Raw genomic sequence first — 18,846 nt, 5'->3', positions numbered from 1 at the left:
AGACCACATTTGGAATACTGTGTTCAGTTCTGGAGACCTCACCGACAAAAAGATATTGACAAAATTGAACGGGTCCAAAGACGGGCTACAAGAATGGTGGAAGGTCTTAAGCATAAAACGTATCAGGAAAGACTTAATGAACTCAATCTGTATAGTCTGGAGGACAGAAGGAAAAGGGGGGACATGATCGAAACATTTAAATATGTCAAAGGGTTAAATAAGGTCCAGGAGGGAAGTGTTTTTAATAGGGAAGTGAACACAAGAACAAGGGAACACAATCTGAAGTTAGTTGGGGGAAAGATCAAAAGCAACGTGAGAAAATATTATTTCACTGAGAGTAGTAGATCCTTGGAACAAACTTCCAGCAGACGTGGTTGATAAATCCACAGTAACTGAATTTAAACATGCCTGGGATAAACATATATCCATCCTAAGATAAAATACAGGAAATAGTATAAGGGCAGACTAGATGGACCATGAGGTCTTTTTCTGCCGTCAGTCTTCTATGTTTCTCTTCAAATTTCCGCAGAGAAGCTGCTCTTGAGAAACGCGACTTTTGAGCCTCCACAGAATTTTCCTCAAAGTTCACAAAGATCCCAGGTGGTTCTTAAGACATTAAAAAGAGGAAAATCTACAAACTGCTGGACATGCCACTTCCTTTCTAGATAGGGAATCCTAGAGAGACTCTTTCCTTCTACTCCAATGCCCATTATCCCTAACTCGCATACAACAGAATATCCTCCGCCCTCCCTGGTGCCTCAGGGTTGCTCCCAAGGATCCACGGTGGGGGAGGGGGGGGCTCCCCAGCAGCCGTTGGAGAAACCGAGCAACCCCCTTCGTCGAATGATAGAGGGAACTGGGCATGCGCTCTTTCTCAGAGCTCGAGGGTGACACGTGCTGCCAGGGGCAAAAGACTGGGAAGGTATTAACCCTTTCCATTCCGCGCCGGACTCCGCTTCCCCTCGTGGCGAGCCTTTCTGGGGGCTGCAGGGAAACCTATACCGGATGCAGAGGTCCCCGCGCGTGGCGGGCTTTTTGGGCGGTGGAAGCGTGCACGAAGAGAAGGAAAAGTTAAATCAGGTTAAGAGCCCGGGGTTCCAAGTTTTCCTGCGGTCCCTGTGCAGGTACAAGCCAGGTAGGGCGGGAAGCAAAGCCCGATGGGGGGACGGGACAAACGAGGATTGCCAGAACGGAGGGAGCCCTCCATTTCGATGGGAAAACCTCTGCAGGGGGGGGGGAGAGAGAGGTTGGCTTTGCAAAACGCAGAGTTGTGCTTCCAAATCAGCCTTTACTCCTGGGCAATTTCTTGCAAATTTCTTGACAAGTTTTCTCTCTTTTTTGCTAGTCGTGAGAAGTGCACAGTTCCGTGTATAAAGAGTTGAGTGCAAGAGTCTGTAAGAACTCGAACTCGGTTTCTTCCTTTCCCCCACTACCTGTATCTCTTTGGTGCCTATGCCGGCCGACAAATAAGGGACCTATTGCAAGAATGGCGGTCCATTGGATGGTGTTTGTTAATTCTGGCTTTTGGATTTGGGCCAGGAGGTTGATGGGCTTCTGTTGCCTCCTTTTTCTACTGGAAATTCAAATGATTGATCTCCTTGTGTAATTGTTTTAGATAGGCACTCACACGAATTTTTATTGCTGGAGATGTTTATAATTCGGATTGTGCAAAGGGCAGGTCTTTTTATACGTAACAGTAGAAATTATTTGAAGAAATAATTAGGAAATAAAAAAACCCCAAACCCCAAATATATTTAAAATGTATTTATCCTATACTATTGATTCCTGGATAGAAGTAGAGCCAGAACAGTGCTACCAAAAAGAGATAAATCTATTTAAAGATTCCCCTGCCTTCCCAGATATTGCTGGCTTCATAAGAATTTCTTAGTTTGTTGATTTGTTTGTCAGTTTAAGGATGTTTCTTTGAACACCATGTGTTCAAAGCCAGTGTTTTTCAACCAGTGTGCCGTGGCACACTAGTGTGCCGCGAGACATGGTCAGGTGTGCCACGAAGCTCAGAGAGAAAGAAAGCAAGAGAGAGAGAAAGAGAGAAAGAAAGCAAGCAAGAGAGAAAGAAAGCAAGCAAGAGAGAGAAAGAGCGAGAGAGAGAGAAAGAGAACAAGAGAGAGAGAAAGAAAGCAAGAGAGAGAGAGAGAAAGCAAGAGAGAAAGAAAGCAAGAGAGAGAGAAAGAAAGAAAGCAAGAGAGAGAAAGAGCGAGAGAGAGAGAGAAAGAGAACAAGAGAGAGAGAAAGAAAGCAAGAGAGAGAGAAAACAAGAGAAAGAGAGAGAGCAAGAGAGAGAAAGAAAGCAAGAGAGAGAGAGAAAGAGGGAGAGAAGGAGAGAGAGAGAAAGACATAGAGGGAGGTAGGGAGGGAGAGAGAAAGAGCAAAAAAGAGAGGAAGGAAGAGAAAGAAAGAGGGATGGAGAGAGAGAGAAAGAAAGAGGAAGGAAGGGAGAAAGAGGGAGGGAGAAAGAAATAGAGTGAAGGGGAGGAAGAGAGAGAGAGAGAGAATTTTTTTGTCCAAACTTTTTTTAGCCGCCTCCCCTCCCCCCCCCCCCCCCGCTCAATGTGCCCCAGGGTTTCGTAAATGTAAAAAATGTGCCGCGGCTCAAAAAAGGTTGAAAATCACTGTTCAAAGCAATGGAAGCTGCAGTTTAATGTTTCCAAATGTAAAATAATGCACTTGGGCAAAAGGAATCCCCAATCCCAGTATTGTATTGGCAGTTCTGTGCTAGAAAAAACTTCAGTAGAGAAGGATTTAGAGGTAGTAATTTCTGACAGTCTCAAAATGGGTGAACAGTGCAGTCAGGCGGTAGGGAAAGCAAGTAGGATGCTTGGCTGCATAGCTAGAGGTATAACAAGCAGGAAAAGGGAGATTGTGATCCCGCTGTAGAGCGCTGGTGAGACCACATTTGGAATACTGTGTTCAGTTCTGGAGACCTCACCTACAAAAATATATTGATAAAATTGAACGGGTCCAAAGACGGCTACAAAAATGGTGGAAGGTCTTAAGCATAAAACTTACCAGGAAAGACTTAATGAACTCAATCTGTATAGTCTGGAGGACAGAAGGAAAAGGGGGGACATGATCGAAACATTTAAATATGTTAAAGGGTTAAATAAGGTTCAGGAGGGAAGTGTTTTCAATAGGAAAGTGAACAGAAGAACAAGGGGGCACAACCTGAGGTTAGTTGGGGAAAAGATTAGAAGCAATGTGAGAAAATATTATTTTACTGAAAGAGTAGTAGATCCTTGGAACAAACTTCCAGCAGACCTGGTTGGTAAATCCACAGTAACTGAATTTAAACGTGCCTGGGATAAACATATATCCATCCTAAGATAAAATACAAAAAAATAGTATAAAGGAAGACTAGATGGACCGTGAGGTCTTTTTCTGCCGTCAATCTTCTATGTTTTCCATTTCAAATCTGTAAGCTGGAAATCCTCCAGCGACTGAAGTATCTGAATGGCATTAGGAGGTTTGGCCAGACCTCTTTTTTTTAGCCAGACCTGGGGAGGGCATGGGTCCATTTTGGTGCTGGATTAGAGATCAGAGTGAAGATGGAGGGACAATGCCCAGCAGACGCAGGAGCTGGAAAAGGCCGTCCAGCTGCTCGGTCTTGGAGTTATGGGAAGAATGGGGAAAGTTCTGGGCAGAAGAGCCAAGAAGAAGAAGCTAGGAATTCGGAGGTCCAATGCTGTGACTTCAGAAAAGTGCAATTTCAGGAGGGGAAGAGTCCCGGAGATATTTCCACCCAGCTTCACCGCCTTTGCTGTCAGTGGTTGCAGCCAGAAAGGTACACCCAGGCTCAGATACTGGAGCAGTTCCTGGCTGTCATTCCCCCCAGAGATGGAGAAATAGGTGCGGGGTATAGTGGAGACCAGTTCCCAGCCGGTGGCCCTAGCTGAAGACTTCTTGTTGACTCAGAAGTCTGAAAAGATGAAAGAAGAGTTGCAGGAGTGAGAACGTAATTGTGGCAGTTATAATTGAATTTGTCAATGTCTCTCTGGTAGAATTTTCTGGGATTATGAACTCCTAAGACCTACAGTGTTCCCTCGATTTTCACGGGGGATGCGTTCCGAGACCGCCCGCGAAAGTCGAATTTCCGCGAAGTAGAGATGCGGAAGTAAATACACCATCTATGGACAGTATCACAAGCCATCCCTTAATACTTTAAACCCCTAAATTACCATTTCCCATTCCCTTAACAACCATTTACTCACCATTATTACTGGTACTCACCATTGAATAAGACACTTAGTGATCCTGATATTTATAAACATAATTATTTATTAACATTTTTTTGTTGTTGTTGTTATTTGCAAAAATTATTAGTTTGGTAATGACGTTTGACGTCATTGGGCAGGAAATACTGTGGTATAGAAAAAACCCCGTGAAGTATTTTTTAATTAATATTTTTTGAAAAACTGTGGTTTAGACTATTCGCGAAGTTCGAACCCGCAAAAATCGAGGTAATACTGTATTCCATTCTTCTTCCAAAGGATGTATTTGAGGCAATACCCTTATACTCACTTTCCAAAATTAGTGATGGACATTAGGGTCTGCTGGATTTATTTATTTATTGGATTTGTATGCCGCCCCTCTCCGTGGACTCGGGGCGGCTAACAACAGTGATAAAAAACAGAATGTAAAAATCCAATACTACAACAGCTAAAAACCCTTGTTATAAAACCAATCATACATACAAACATACCATGCATAAATTGTAGAAGCCTAGGGGGTAGGATTATCTCAATTCCCCCATGCCTGACAGCAGAGGTGGGTTTTGAGGAGCTTACGAAAGGCAAGGAGGGTGGGGGCTATTCTGATCTCCTGGGGGAGTTGGTTCCAGAAGGTCGGGGCCGCCACAGAGAAGGCTCTTCCCCTGGATTGAGAGTGCAGTATGGTAATTCATTTCTATCTCTGTGCCCTTCCCTTCTTTATCGCCCCAGCTAATTTCTAGAAATCTCTGGAAGCTGTGACTGTGTGTCCCAAGGAGAGGATGGATTCATCCAAAGCCTCTCAAGACCTACAGTTAAGGGAGAACTTCCAGAAAAGGCAAACTCTGAACATCACGCCAGGTAACAGAAACTTTTTCCATGTGATGTGAGATTGAGATGTCCCTCCAATTCTTTTGCTTATCTTAAGCAGAATCTATTTCTGGCTATTTCCTGATAACAATCTGTTTTTCCCCCCTCACAGATAATAGAAAGTGGTCCTCAATATTTTTAGAATCATCTCTTTGTGTTGGAGCTGAAACAATGGCTGAAACTCTGCCACAGGTAGTAGAAGAAATATTGGAAATTCAGTTCTTGGAGTTTAATGTGTAACTGTGCTGTTTCTAATACACTGTCAAACTATTTCCTAAGTCTGCGCTACTATTGATCTTCGCATTGGTCCCATCACCCATCTCCTCCCACAAATGACTGTATGACTATAACTTTTTTGCTAGTATCCTTACAATTTATATTGACTGGTTCCTAATATGATTGGATGGATAGCTTATATGTACCTGGACTATCATTAAGTGTTGTACCTTATGATTATTGATGAAATTTTCTTTTATGTACACTGAGAGCATATGCACCAAGACAAATTGCTTATGTGGCCAAGCATACTTAGGCAATAACATTCTATTCTATTCTATTCTATTCTATTCTATGCAATAGCATTCTATTCCATTCTGTTCTATTCTATTCTAGGCAATATTTATTTATTTATTTATTTTATTTTATTTATCTATCATCTATCTATCTATCTATCTATCTATCTATCTATCTATCTATCTATCTATCTATTTATTTATTGGATTTGTATGCCGCCCCTCTCCGTAGACTCGGGGCGGCTAGCAACAGTAATAAAAACAGCATGTAACAATCCAATACTAAAACAACTAAAAAAAACCTTATTATAAAACCAAACATACATACAAACATACCATGCATAAAATTGTAAAGGCCTAGGGGGAAAGAATATCTCAGTTCCCCCATGCCTGGCGGCAGAGGTGGGTTTTAAGAAGCTTACGAAAGGCTAGGAGGGTGGGGGCAACTCATACCTGGGGGGAGTTGGTTCCAAAGGGTCGGGGCCACCACAGAGAAGGCTCTTCTCCTGGGTCCCGTCAAATGACATTGTTTAGTTGACGGACCCGGAGAAGGCCCACTCGGTGGGACCTAACTGGTCGCTGGGATTCGTGCGGCAGAAGGCGGTCTCGGAGATATTCTGGTCCGGTGCCATGAAGGACTTTATAAGTCATAACCAACACTTTGAATTGTGACCGGAAATTGATCGGCAACCACTGCAGACTGCGGAGTGTTGGTGTAACATGGGCATACCTAGGGAAACCCATGACTGCTCTCGCAACTGCATTCTGCACGATCTGAAGTTTCCAAACACTCTTCAAAGGTAGCCCCATGTAGAGAGCGTTACAGTAGTCAAGCCTCGAGGTGATGAGGGCATGAGTGACTGTGAGCAGTGACTCCTGGTCCAGATAGGGCCGCAATTGGTGCACCAGGCGAACCTGGGATAATAACATTCTATTCTTCTAAGCAGGACATTGCAAATTCACCCTGAAATGAAGCTACCTGTTCCTTCCTTCTTCACCCTTCTGATTCAGACTCAGATTTAGTTGGCCAGATGTTGTCTCAGCTGGAGACCTTCTTTCAGTCTCCCAGGGTCATTCCCACATACCATTACAAGCTCTGCAACATTTACACGAAGGTGTGGAGTGGGGATAAGGTTTAGCCGCCTTAGGGAATAAACTAAGCCATTGGCAAAGATGTCAAATGTGTTTCCTACATGTCCTTCTCCTCATCCTTGAAATAATTGAAGTCATTGATAAGTGTTAAGTTTAAGACACAACTATTTATTTATTTATTTATTTATTTATTTATTTATTTATTTATTTATTTATTTATTTATTTATTTATTTATTTTGTCCAATACATAATACACATTGAAGAGAAAGAAGAGGGAGATTATGATCCCGCTATATAGAGTGCTGGTGAGACCACATTTGGAATACTGTGTTCAGTTCTGGAGACCTCTCCTACAAAAAGATATTGACAAAATTGAACGGGTCCAAAGACGGGCTACAAGAATGGTGGAAGGTCTTAAGCATAAAACCTATCAGGAAAGACTTAATGAACTCAATCTGTATAGTCTGGAGGACAGAAGGAAAAGGGGGAACATGATCGAAACATTTAAATATGTTAAAGGCTTAAATAAGGTCCAGGAGGGAAGTGTTTTTAATAGGAAAGTGAACACAAGAACAAGGGGACACAATCTGAAGTTAGTTGGGGGAAAGATCAAAAGCAACATGAGAAAATATTATTTTACTGAAAGAGTAGTAGATCCTTGGAACAAACTTCCAGCAGGCGTGGTAGATAAATCCACAGTAACTGAATTTAAACATGCCTGGGATAAACATATATCCATCCTAAGATAAAATACAGAAAATAGTATAAGGGCAGACTAGATGGACCATGAGGTCTTTTTCTGCCGTCAGACTTCTATGTTTCTAAGATATGTAATAATATAAGTAAAGAAAAGAATAGAAGATAAGATATAAAAGTATAGGTGAACATATTTGAAAGGAAGAAAAGATAAATGAGATAAGGAGAGACAATTGGACAGGGGACAGACCTCTTACTGACCTCTAAGGAACCTGGAGAGGTCAATCGTGGATAGTCTAAGGGAGAAATGTTTGGGGTTATTAATTGACCAAGAAAACTATTTTAGTTGGCTTCATTGAAAGACAGTCCAATTCCTTTTAATTTGATAGAATATATTTCAGTTGTGCCCATCAGCCAGAAACTGAGTGATCTCTTTTTAAATTCTGCAGAAGATGGCCATTTTCTTCACTGGATCTCTCTCTTTGAATTGGTGAAAGAAAACTGCCAAATAATTTTTGGAATTGTCTATTAATAGGAAAACTTGTCTCCTTGTTTAGGATGGTTTGTCCTTTGAAGAAGTGGCCGTGTATTTCTCCGAGGAGGAGTGGTCTCAACTGGATGCTGACCAAAAAGCGCTCCACGGGGAAGTCATGCTAGAGACCATCAGGAATTTGGCTTCTCTGGGTAAGAATCCCTATCTGGGGTCAGAAGCAGAGAGAGGACATGGGGAGTGGGCTCAGATATTATATTACTTTTTGTTTGTTTGTTTGTTTGCTATCTGTCTATCCATCCACCCACCCACCCACCCACCCATTGTTAGCCACCCTGAGTCTACGGAGAGGGGCGGCATACAAATCAAATAAATAAATAAATAAATCTGGCCCACTGGATGCTCTGCACAACCAGCCCGCCCACTCCATTCCTCCGTCAGTCTTTGTTTCCTTATTGCCACGATAGGGTAGGAAGCTGTGTGACGTGTTCAACAGACCAGATCACATGCTTCACCTCCGTGCCTCTGCTGCCCCCTTCAAGCCATGGCAGGTGGGGGTACTGCCACTTCCCAACCCTTATGGGCCTGGCCCCCACAGCCCAACCTTGTCCCCCAGCTCTTGAACACACGACCAGAACGCCAGTGATTTCAAGCTGGTCAGACCCTCCTGCCCCCTCCCTAGGGAAACCACAATGCTCAGTGAAATAGCGTTTGACACCCCTGATTTAACGGTAGATTTAAATAGGATTATTTATTTATTTATTTATTTATTTATTTATTTATTTATTTATTTATTTATTTATTTATTTATTTAGATTTGTATGCCGCCCCTCTCCGCAGACTCGGGGCGGCTCACAGCATAACATAACAGTTTGTATTTATGTATGTATGTATGTATTTATTTATGTATGTATGTATGTATGTATGTATGTATGTATGTATGTATGTATTTATGTATTTATTTATTTATTTATGTATTTATTTATTTATTTATTTATTTATTTATTTATTTATTTATTTATTTATTTATTTATTTATTTATTTATTTATTGGATTCGTTTGCCGCCCCTCTCCGTAGACTCGGGGCGGCTAACAACAGTAATAAAAAACCATCATATAAATCCAATACTAAAAACAACTAAAAAACCCTTATTATAAAACTAAACATCCATACCAACAAACATACCATGCATAAATTGTAAAGGCCTAGGGGGAAAGAATGTCTCAATTCCCCCACGCCTGACGGCAGAGGTGGGTTTTAAGAAGCTTATGAAAGGCAAGGAGGGTGGGGGCAGTTCTAATCTCTGGGGGGAGTTGATTCTAGAGGGCCGGGGCTGCCACAGAGAAGGCTTTTCCCCTGGGCCCCGCCAAGCGACATTACTTTGTTGACGGGACCCGGAGAAGGCCAACTCTGTGGGACCTAACCGGTCACTGGGATTCGTGCGGCAGAAGTCGGTCTCGTAGATACCCTGGTCCGATGCCATGAAGGGCTTTATAGGTGATGACCAACACTTTGAATTGTGATCGGAAACTGATCGGCAACCAATGCAGACTGCGGAGTGTTGGTGTTTCATGGGCATAATATTTTTACCCCTAGGCAAAATGAGTGCAAAAAGAAAAAGCTATTCTGTCGAGTTCAAGAAAGGAATCGTGGAGGATTCTCTGAACAAGAATCTTACGACTTTCTGCAAAGACAGGAAGTTGGACCTCCGAATGGTCCGAAAATGGCGAGCAGAGTACTATAACCTCAGTCAACAGGTGGACGAAGGAAATGCTAAGAAGCGCCGGTGTGGGTCAGGTCGTCACCCCTTGTTTCCTGAGCTGGAAGACATCATCTGCGAATGGATTGCTGACAGGAGAGCAAACGGTTTAGTTGTGCACAGGGCTGGTATTCAAACATTTGCCGTTGCAATGGCACTACAGTTAGAAATACCCCCGGGAGAATTCAAAGCATCAAATCGTTGGCTGGACGGCTTCCTTCGTCGATATAAACTGTCTCTAAGAAGATAGACAGCACTGTTTAAGCTGGACGATATTGATTATTAAACATATGCAGTGATACCTCGTCTTACAAACGCCTCGTGATACAAACTTTTCGAGATACAAAGATTTTTTTGCCCTCTTCTTACAAACTATTTTCACCTTACAAACCCACCGCCGCCGCTGGGATGCCCCACCTCCGGACTTCCGTTGCCAGTGAAGCACCCGTTTTTGCGCTGCTGGGATTCCCCTGAGGCTCCCCTCCATGGGAAACCCCACCTCTGGACTTCCGTATTTTTGTGATGCTGCAGGGGAATCTCAGCAGGGGAATCCCAGCAACGCAAAAACGGGCGCTTCGCTGGCAATGGAAGTCAGGAGGTGGGGTTTCCCAGCGAGGGGAGCCTCAGTGAAATTGCAGCATCGCAAAAACACAGAAGTCCGGAGGTGGGGTTTCGAGGACTTCGGTGCTTTTGCAATGCTGCGATTTCACCGATGCTCCCTTCGCTGGGAAACCCCACCTCCGGACTTCCGTTGCCAGCGAAGCACCCGTTTTTGCACTGCTGGGATTCCCCTGCTGGGATACCCCTGCAGCATCATAAAAACACAGAAGGAAGTCCGGAGGTGGGGTTTCCCATAGAGGGGAGCCTCAGGGGAATCCCAGCAGCGCAAAAATGGGTGCTTCGGCTGGCAAAAAGGGTGAATTTGGGGTTTGCACGCATTAATCGCTTTTCCATTGATTCCTATGGGAAATATTGTTTCGTCTTACAAACTTTTCACCTTAAGAACCTTGTCCCGGAACCAATTAAGTTTGTAAGACAAGGTATCACTGTACTTGCATTCAAGTTCTTTTTGATAGCATCAACTTTTCTAAATTCCGTGTTTTCCTGAAAATACAACTTATCCCCAAAATAAGCCTAGACTGATTTTTGAGGGGATGGGCATAATATAAGTCCTAGCTTCAAAATGAGCCCTAGAGAAGGGTGGGCGAGGCCAGCAAAGGAGGCAGCCCCTTCCCCAATTACCTCATACAGGTTCATGTAGGGATTAGGCCCTGCGGAGGGTGTGTGTCGGAATACTAGAGTGACCTATTGAGTGAATGGTAAATTGAATGTTTTAAAGTTTTTAGGATCTTTTAAAGTCTTTTAATTGTAATTAATTGGATCAAATTGTTTTACTCTGTACTCTATGTTTGTTGTGAGCCGCCCAGAGTCCACGGAGAAGGGCAGCATACCAATCCAATAAATAAATAATAAATAAATAAATAAATACTGCTTACCTTAAGCAGGCCCCTTATGCCTACATGACCTGGATTAAACAATGACACAGATAAAACTGCCATGAGGCTAACACACCAGGCTGCACTTTTATCTGTAGCACTAATTACAGCAGCCCCACCCAACCACAGGTGGCCTCATTTTCTCTTGTAATAATCCTTCAGTTGTTGTCTCCTATGCATCACTAAGCATGCGTGGATGTGTCATTAATTCTTGTTCAGAATCCAGGGATGATACAGGTGATTGATGTCTTCCTGGGCTGTTTGCCAAACTCCCCTCTTCCCTGTCACTCACGCTTCCTTGGTCAGAGGAGACAGATTCTACTGGAAGCAAAACAGGCCTGCGGCATGTGGATGTCTCCCACACCTCCACCTCCACATTGCTTGGGGCAGGAGCTGCGCCGGAGCTAACCACAACAATAACTCTGATCATCCAGTTATTGTCTGTACGTGTTTCGTTTTCAGCACTAAGTAAAATATAGAACAGGAGAGGGAAATAATCTTTTAAGGCTTTCAAGTCTTTTCTTAGTGTATTTTAGTCGGAACGGGTAGATCTGTCCATCACCAGTCTTCCTCCGCTTGTGTGGCCTTTAGAGCTTAAGGCCCACCTTGCTAGGCATAACGAGCGCCTTTAATCTCCAATAGAAAGGGAATCCTTCGCTCCAGCAAGTGGGTGCCTCCAACAAACCAATGCCAGGAATGTCCCTCTTCCCCCCACGTCGTCCTCCAGACGAACTGTGCCCCGAAAGGTCTCCGAAATAAAAGGAAAAAGCAGCCTCGAGAGGGAGACGACCCTCTTTACAGCTGCTGCACCCCAAGCGGTCAACCGACATAGAAGTCAAATAAAATAAATAAATAATTTTTTTAAAAAATGAAATGGTATATTTGTGATGTAAATACATAGAAACATAGAAGACTGACGGCAGAAAAAGACCTCATGGTCCATCTAGTCTGCCTTTATACTATTTTTTGTATTTTATCTTACAATGGATATATGTTTATCCCAGGCATGTTTAAATTCAGTTACTGTGGATTTACCAACCACGTCTGCTGGAAGTTTGTTCCAAGGATCTACTACTCTTTCAGTAAAATAATATTTTCTCATGTTGCTTTTGATCTTTTCCCCAACTAACCTCAGATTGTGTCCCCTTGTTCTTGTGTTCACTTTCCTATTAAAAACACTTCCCTCCTGGACCTTATTTAACCCTTTAACATATTTAAATATTTCGATCATGTCCCCCCCTTTCCCTTCTGTCCTCCAGACTATACAGATTGAGTTCATTAAGTCTTTCCTGATACGTTTTATGCTTAAGACTTTCCACCATTTTTGTAGCTGGTCTTTGGACCTGTTCAATTTTATCAATATCTCCCTCTTCCTGCTTGTTATACCTCTAGCTATGCAGTCAAGCATTGTACTTGCTTTCCCTACTGCCTGACTGCACTGTTCACCCATTTTGAGACTGTCAGAAATCACTACCCCTAAATCCTTCTCTTCTGAAGTTTTTTTTCACTGACTATAGCCCTTACATTATATAAACATAGAAGACTGACGGCAGAAAAAGACCTCATGATCCATCTAGTCTGCCCTTATACTATTTTTTGTATTTTATCTTAGGATGGATCTATGTTTATCCCAGGCATGTTTAAATTCAGTTACTGTGGATTTACCAACCACGTCTGCTGGAAGTTTGTTCCAAGGATCTACTACTCTTTCAGTAAAATAATATTTTCTCATGTTGCTTTTGATCTTTCCTCCAACTAACTTCAGATTGTGTCCCCTTGTTCTTGTGTTCACTTTCCTATTAAAAACACTTCCCTCCTGAACCTTATTTAACCCTTTGATATATTTAAATGTTCCGATCATGTCCCCCCTTTGACTTCTGTCCTCCAGACTATATAGATTGAGCTCATTAAGTCTTTCCTGATACGTTTTATGCTTAAGACCTTCCACCATTCTTGTAGCCCGTCTTTGGACCCCTTCAATTTTGTCAATATCTTTTTGTAGGTGAGGTCTCCAGAACTGAACACAGTATTCCAAATGTGGTCTCACCAGCACTCTATACAGCGGGATCACAGTCTCCCTCTTCCTGCTTGTTATACCTCTAGCTATGCAGCCAGCGCTATGCATCTTTCGTGAGAACCACTGCTTTAGAGAGACGCTCTCCTTCATATCCAGCCCCATCTTCCTTGGCCCCGTGGAACCTGCTCTGGTCCTCCGCACCTTTGCAGGATCCCCTGCCATAGCGCACAGAGTCCACCAGGGGTCTCCCTCGTCAGCGCTTGGAAAGGATGGAAAGTCTCCTTCCGGAAGGAACTGAGCATGCGCCCGGCTCTTTCGCCGACTTAAAACTTTCCGGGAAAGGCTGGGAGCGGGTCTGCTTTTTCTACGGCTCCCCCCCGCTGTGAACCTTCGGTTGAGCCAGGAAGCTGAGAGGCGGTGAGGAATTCTCTTACGGGGGAGATCCAGGCGTGACTCGGAGTGGGTGGGGTGGGGGGCTCTTTTCTCGGACGCTGGAGGCGAGTCTGGAGCATTCAAAGCTTCATCAAGGTCCAGGTAGCGGGGGCGGGGAGGGAGTTTGAGGTCCCATGTTCCCCTGCCACCCCGTGGGAGAAAGAAAGGGACGCGCAGGGTAGCTCAGCACCTGCCGCGTTTTCTCCAGGAAGAAAATCGGTCGCCAGAAAGAGTGGATCCCCCCGTTTCCTTTCCAAAACACACAGGACGTCTGGATTCCTGGACAATTCCCTGCACATTTCTTGGGCCCCTTTTTCAGAAGGGGTTTCTCTCGCCTCCCCTTCCCTGGGCCCAGAGAAGCGACCGGCCAAAGTTCCTCCTGTTGGCTTTGTATGCAAAGCTGCATTTCTTTGTGGAAGGAGTTGAGTGCAAAACGTGTAAGGATGGAACTCTCTTTCCTCCTATCCCCACCATCTCTAAAGAATCTGTTACAGAGGTCTTCAACCTTGGCAAGTTTAAGACCTCTGTGTTAGAAGAATGGCAGTGCATTTCATGGTGGCTTGTTAATTGTGGCTTCTGGAGGTCACCCAGGAGTTTGGGCCAGGAAGTTCATGCATTTCAGGTGCTCCAGGTTTTACTAGAAATTCAAATGTTGATTGAGCTTCCTGCTAAATCGGTTTAGATAGGCACCCACATGGTTATTTTTGTTTGTGTGACTGGAGACATAATTTGGATTATGCAAAGGGTTGTTTCGTTTATGATTTGATACAAATAATTAGGAAATAGGAACCCAAAACATATTTATTTATCCAATACTGTATTTTGATTCCTGAATAGAAGTTGAGGCAGAGGGGTGATAGCAAACTTTCTGCAAACATAATTAAGTATATCTAATAAGATCCTCCCTTCTCCCCTGCTCCCTTTGCAGAACTCGGTGGGTTCATAAGAATTCCTTCCTTCCCTCGTTCCTTCCTTCCTTCCTCCCTCCCTCCCTCCATTTCTCTTTCCTTCCTTCCTCTCTCCATTTCTTCTTCCTTCCTTCCTCCCTCCATCTCTCTTTCCTTCCTTCCTTCCTCCCTCCCTCCCTCTCTCCATTTCTCTTTCCTTCCTTCCTCCCTCTCTCCATTTCTCCTCCCTCCCTCCCTTCCTTCCTTCCTTTTTTAGTGTGATGCTCAGTATTCAATTTTGCAACCATATTGAACATCCTTGTGTTTTTCATTTCAGTTCTGTAAACTGGAGATCTTTGTGGTTCCTCTGCAGACCAGAGTGTGTTGTGAAGGAAGAGGGCTGAATGGCGTTAGGAAGTTCGGCCAGACCTCTTGTGATTAGGAAGACCTGGGAAGATGCACGGGTCCATTTCGGAGTTGGATTAGAGACCAGAGAGAAGATGGAGGGACAAAGCCTAGCAGATGCAGGAGTTGGAAAGGAGGAGGACAAAGCCTAGCAGATGCAGGAGTTGTGTGTGTGATTGGACACATAATTTGGATTATGCAAAGGGTTGTTTCGTTTATGATTTGATACAAATAATTAGGAAATAGGAACCCAAAACATATTTATTTATCCAATATTTTGATTCCTGAATAGAAGTTGAGGCAGAGGGGTGATAGCAAACTTTCTGCAAACATAATTAAGTATATCTAATAAGATCCTCCCTTCTCCCCTGCTCCCTTTGCAGAACTCGGTGGGTTCATAAGAATTCCTTCCTTCCCTCGTTCCTTCCTTCCTTCTTTCCTTCCTCCCTCCCTCCCTCTATTTCTCTTTCCTTCCTTCCTTCCTCTCTCCATTTCTCCTTCCTTCCTCCCTCCATCTCTCTTTCCTTCCTTCCTTCCTTCCTTCCTCCCTCTCTCCATTTCTCTTTCCTTCCTCCCTCCCTCTCTCCATTTCTCCTCCCTCCCTCCCTCCCTCCCTCCCTTCCTTCCTTTTTTAGTGTGATGCTCAGTATTCAATTTTGCAACCATATTGAACATCCTTGTGTTTTTCATTTCAGTTCTGTAAACTGGAGATCTTTGTGGTTCCTTTGCAGACCAGAGTGTGTTGTGAAGGAAGAGGGCTGAATGGCGTTAGGAAGTTCGGCCAGACCTCTTGTGATTAGGAAGACCTGGGAAGATGCACGGGTCCATTTCGGAGTTGGATTAGAGACCAGAGAGAAGATGGAGGGACAAAGCCTAGCAGATGCAGGAGTTGGAAAAGGCCCTCCAGCTACTCAGCCTTGGAGCTGTGGGAAGAATGGGGCAAATTCTGGGCAAAAGAGCCATGAAGAGGCATCCAATAGTTCAGAGGCCCAAGGCTGTCACTTCATAAAAGTGCAGTTCCAGGAGGGGAGTCGTCCCCGAGATGTTTGCACTCAGCTTCACCGCCTTTGCCGTCAGTGGCTGCAGCCAGAAAGACACACCAAGGCTCAGATGCTGGACCTGGTGCTCCTGGAGCAGTTCCTGGCTGTCCTTCCCCCAGAGATGGCAAGATGGGTGCGGGAATGTGGAGCGGAGACCAGTTCCCAGGCGGTGGCCCTGGCTGAAGGCTTCTTGCTGACCCAGGAGGAGGAAAAGATGCAAGAAGAGTTGCAGGTTGGAGAATATCTAAAGAGAATCTATCTGAATTTGTCAATGTCTCTCTGGCAGAATTTTCTGGGGTTACGGGCTGCTAAGATCTCTTATTATTCTTCCAGAGGATGAATTTCTATTCTGGCATTCCAGCTTAGAAACATAGAAACATAGAAGACTGACGGCAGAAAAAGACCTCATGGTCCATCTAGTCTGCCCTTATACTATTTCCTGTATTTTATCTTACAATGGATCTATGTTTATCCCAGGCATGTTTAAATTCAGTTACTGTGGATTTACCAACCACGTCTGCTGGAAGTTTGTTCCAAGGATCTACTACTCTTTCAGTGAAATAATATTTTCTCACGTTGCTTTTGATCTTTCCCCCAACTAACTTCAGATTGTGTCCCCTTGTTTTTGTGTTCACTTTCCTATTAAAAACACTTCCCTCCTGGACCTTATTTAACCCTTTGACATATTTAAATGTTTCGATCATGTCCCCCCCTTTCCCTTCTGTCCTCCAGACTATACAGATTGAGTTCATTAAGTCTTTCCTGATACATTTTATGCTCAAGACCTTCCACCATTCTTGTAGCCCGTCTTTGGACCCGTTCAATTTTGTCAATATGTTTTTGTAGGTGAGGTCTCCAGAACTGAACACAGTATTCCAAATGTGGTCTCACCAGCACTCTATATAAGGAGATCACAATCTCCCTCTTCCTGCTTGTTATACCTCTAGATATGCAGCCAAGCATCCTACTTGCTTTCCCTACCGCCTGACTGCACTTTTCACCCATTTTGAGACTGTCAGAAATCACTACCCCTAAATCCTTTTCTTCTGAAGTATTTGCTAACACAGAACTTAACCAATGGACTTTGTTAAGTTGTTAATGAGATGGTATCTGCTGAGCTGAGTATTCAATACTGATAATTCATGTCTATCTATCTACTCTTCCTTTCTCTCTTATGACCCATCTTCTCCATAAGTCCTTGCAAGCTTTCATCGAGTATCCCCAGGGATGGAAAGATTTGTCGAAATTCTCACAAGAGCTGCTATTCAGGGAAAGCTTCCAGGAGGGTCAAAATCAGGACATCACAACAGGTAACAGAAGCTCTTTCCATGGGATGTGAAGTTTGGACATCCATCCATCTTATTGTTTTGTTCACCTTGAGTGGAATCTCTCTCTCTCTTTTAACAGTCTGCTTCTACCATTTTCTGCCTCACAGATAATAGGAAGCTGTCCTTGGTATTTTCAGAAGGGCCTTTTCTTTGTGGTAGAGCTGAAAGAGTGGCTGAACTTCTACCTCAGGTAAGAGGGGGAATATTGGAAAGGTCCAAAGAAAAACTTGGAATGGATTCATTTTATTCTGTATAATTTTCTTTTTTCCCCAAAATACTTTATTAATTTTCCATAAAAGGACATACAGACTCACAAACATTTAAACACATAGTGTTGTGATTCAGCCTGAGGCTCCTCAGGGACCGGCTGGAGCTCTGCCGGATCCATGCCCAGAGGAGGAGGACAGTGACCAGGAGGGGGAGGACCAGGCAGACGGGGGAGAGGAACGCCAGGAAGAGGAGGACAGAGAGCAGCCTGAGACCCCGGGGGGGGGGGGGGGCTCTCCCCAGCTAGTAGCCTGGATTCATTGGATGAAGACGCACAGGCTATAATAGACATGAGGCAGCGACGTGCAGCTCAAAGACAGGGCCAATTAGAAAGGTATTTCCATCCCTGAATTGGCAACAGCTGGGTTTGGGTGTGGTTCTCCGCAGCAGGGTTGAAAAGGCAGGCCCGCCCTTACAGTCTTGTGGAGAGTTATCAACTGGGAGTCCTGTGACCTTGCTTCGATTCTCAGCGTTTCTGATCTTGGCTTGTGGCCTAGAAGTCTGGAAGACTTGGGGGAGGCGTGGGTTTTATTATCTCCAGCGTTGTTTTTGCCAGCAAGAATCCTGTTTTATTGCCTGGCCTTCGTGAAACCTCTGTGAAGCTTCATCGTGTTCCTGTCTGTAAGAACAGTTTTTGTTACCTGTGTTTGCTTTGAATTATATAAACTGCCTTTGCTTTTTACCAGTGTGTCTGGCTACTCTGTTTGGTTGGTGTTGGCGTCTGGGGGGACCCAGACGGAACACATAGTAGGGGTTACAATTACCCCTCTCTTCTTGAAGTCAATTTTTAATACTGAAAAAAGGATAAATTCTTAAGTCATTAAGTCAACATAGTATTCTAAGTGAAAAGAAGAATTTTGTTTACATATTCTAATAAACATAGGGTTAAGTTAGTAAAAAAAGAAAAACCAACAAAAAATTCCAATAACATTTTGATATATTCATGCAATTTTCGTAACCTTAATTTTAATTTTATTTTTGTCTATCCATGTATAAACTTTATTCCAGATAATATAAAATTCAGATTCTGTATAATTTTCAATGGGTGGTATTGCTGTTTTAGGTCATGACAATTTTTAGATGAGGTCAATGAAAATTCACACGCAGTTTAACCTATTGGTCCCTTCTGATAAGCTTTCTCCACCCTCCTGGTTCAGGTTCATTCATTGACCAGATGATGTCTTGATCGGAGATCTTCCATCTGTCTCTCAGAGTTGTCCCCACTACCATTACAAGCTTTATTAACACTCCCAACACAGATGGATTTTCCCCTTCTGCCAATGATAAGGGGTGAATTGGAGCCAATGCAAGGGGTGGGTTTAATGCCCAA

The 18,846-nt window shown here is 43.7% G+C and overlaps 1 protein-coding gene and 1 pseudogene across 3 annotated transcripts; both read left to right on the top strand.

Moving 5' to 3' along the window:
- The window catches only part of LOC139159249 (zinc finger protein 208-like), a 69,444-nt pseudogene that overhangs the window by 44,370 nt on the left and 6,228 nt on the right, over positions 1–18,846 (top strand).
- On the top strand, positions 851–9,977 carry LOC139159952 (uncharacterized). 3 transcript variants are annotated; one of them, XM_070737446.1, is made up of 5 exons: positions 851–922; positions 4,956–5,084; positions 5,206–5,285; positions 7,952–8,078; positions 9,482–9,977. In XM_070737446.1, the coding sequence occupies exons 2-5, from the start codon at positions 5,006–5,008 to the stop codon at positions 9,892–9,894; spliced, it is 699 nt and encodes a 232-aa protein (XP_070593547.1). In that variant the 5' UTR covers positions 851–922; positions 4,956–5,005; the 3' UTR covers positions 9,895–9,977. The 3 variants fall into 3 exon arrangements, with proteins under 3 accessions (XP_070593547.1, XP_070593546.1, XP_070593544.1); XM_070737445.1 differs by having other exon boundaries at positions 892–1,080; XM_070737443.1 differs by having other exon boundaries at positions 892–1,135.

This window comes from Erythrolamprus reginae, chromosome 2 (assembly GCF_031021105.1).
Source record: "Erythrolamprus reginae isolate rEryReg1 chromosome 2, rEryReg1.hap1, whole genome shotgun sequence".
Lineage (NCBI taxonomy): Eukaryota > Metazoa > Chordata > Lepidosauria > Squamata > Dipsadidae > Erythrolamprus > Erythrolamprus reginae.
Note: the sequence above shows the minus strand (reverse complement) of the source record. Positions and strands in the feature narration are given on the sequence as shown.

Coding starts and splice junctions, on each gene's coding strand:
- LOC139159952 (XM_070737446.1), top strand. CDS start 5,006: ATGGATTCATCCAAAGCCTCTCAAGACCTACAGTTAAGGGAGAACTTC. Junction 5,085..5,205: donor AACTCTGAACATCACGCCAG/GTAACAGAAACT, acceptor CCCCCCTCACAG/ATAATAGAAAGTGGTCCTCA. Junction 5,286..7,951: donor TGGCTGAAACTCTGCCACAG/GTAGTAGAAGAA, acceptor CTCCTTGTTTAG/GATGGTTTGTCCTTTGAAGA.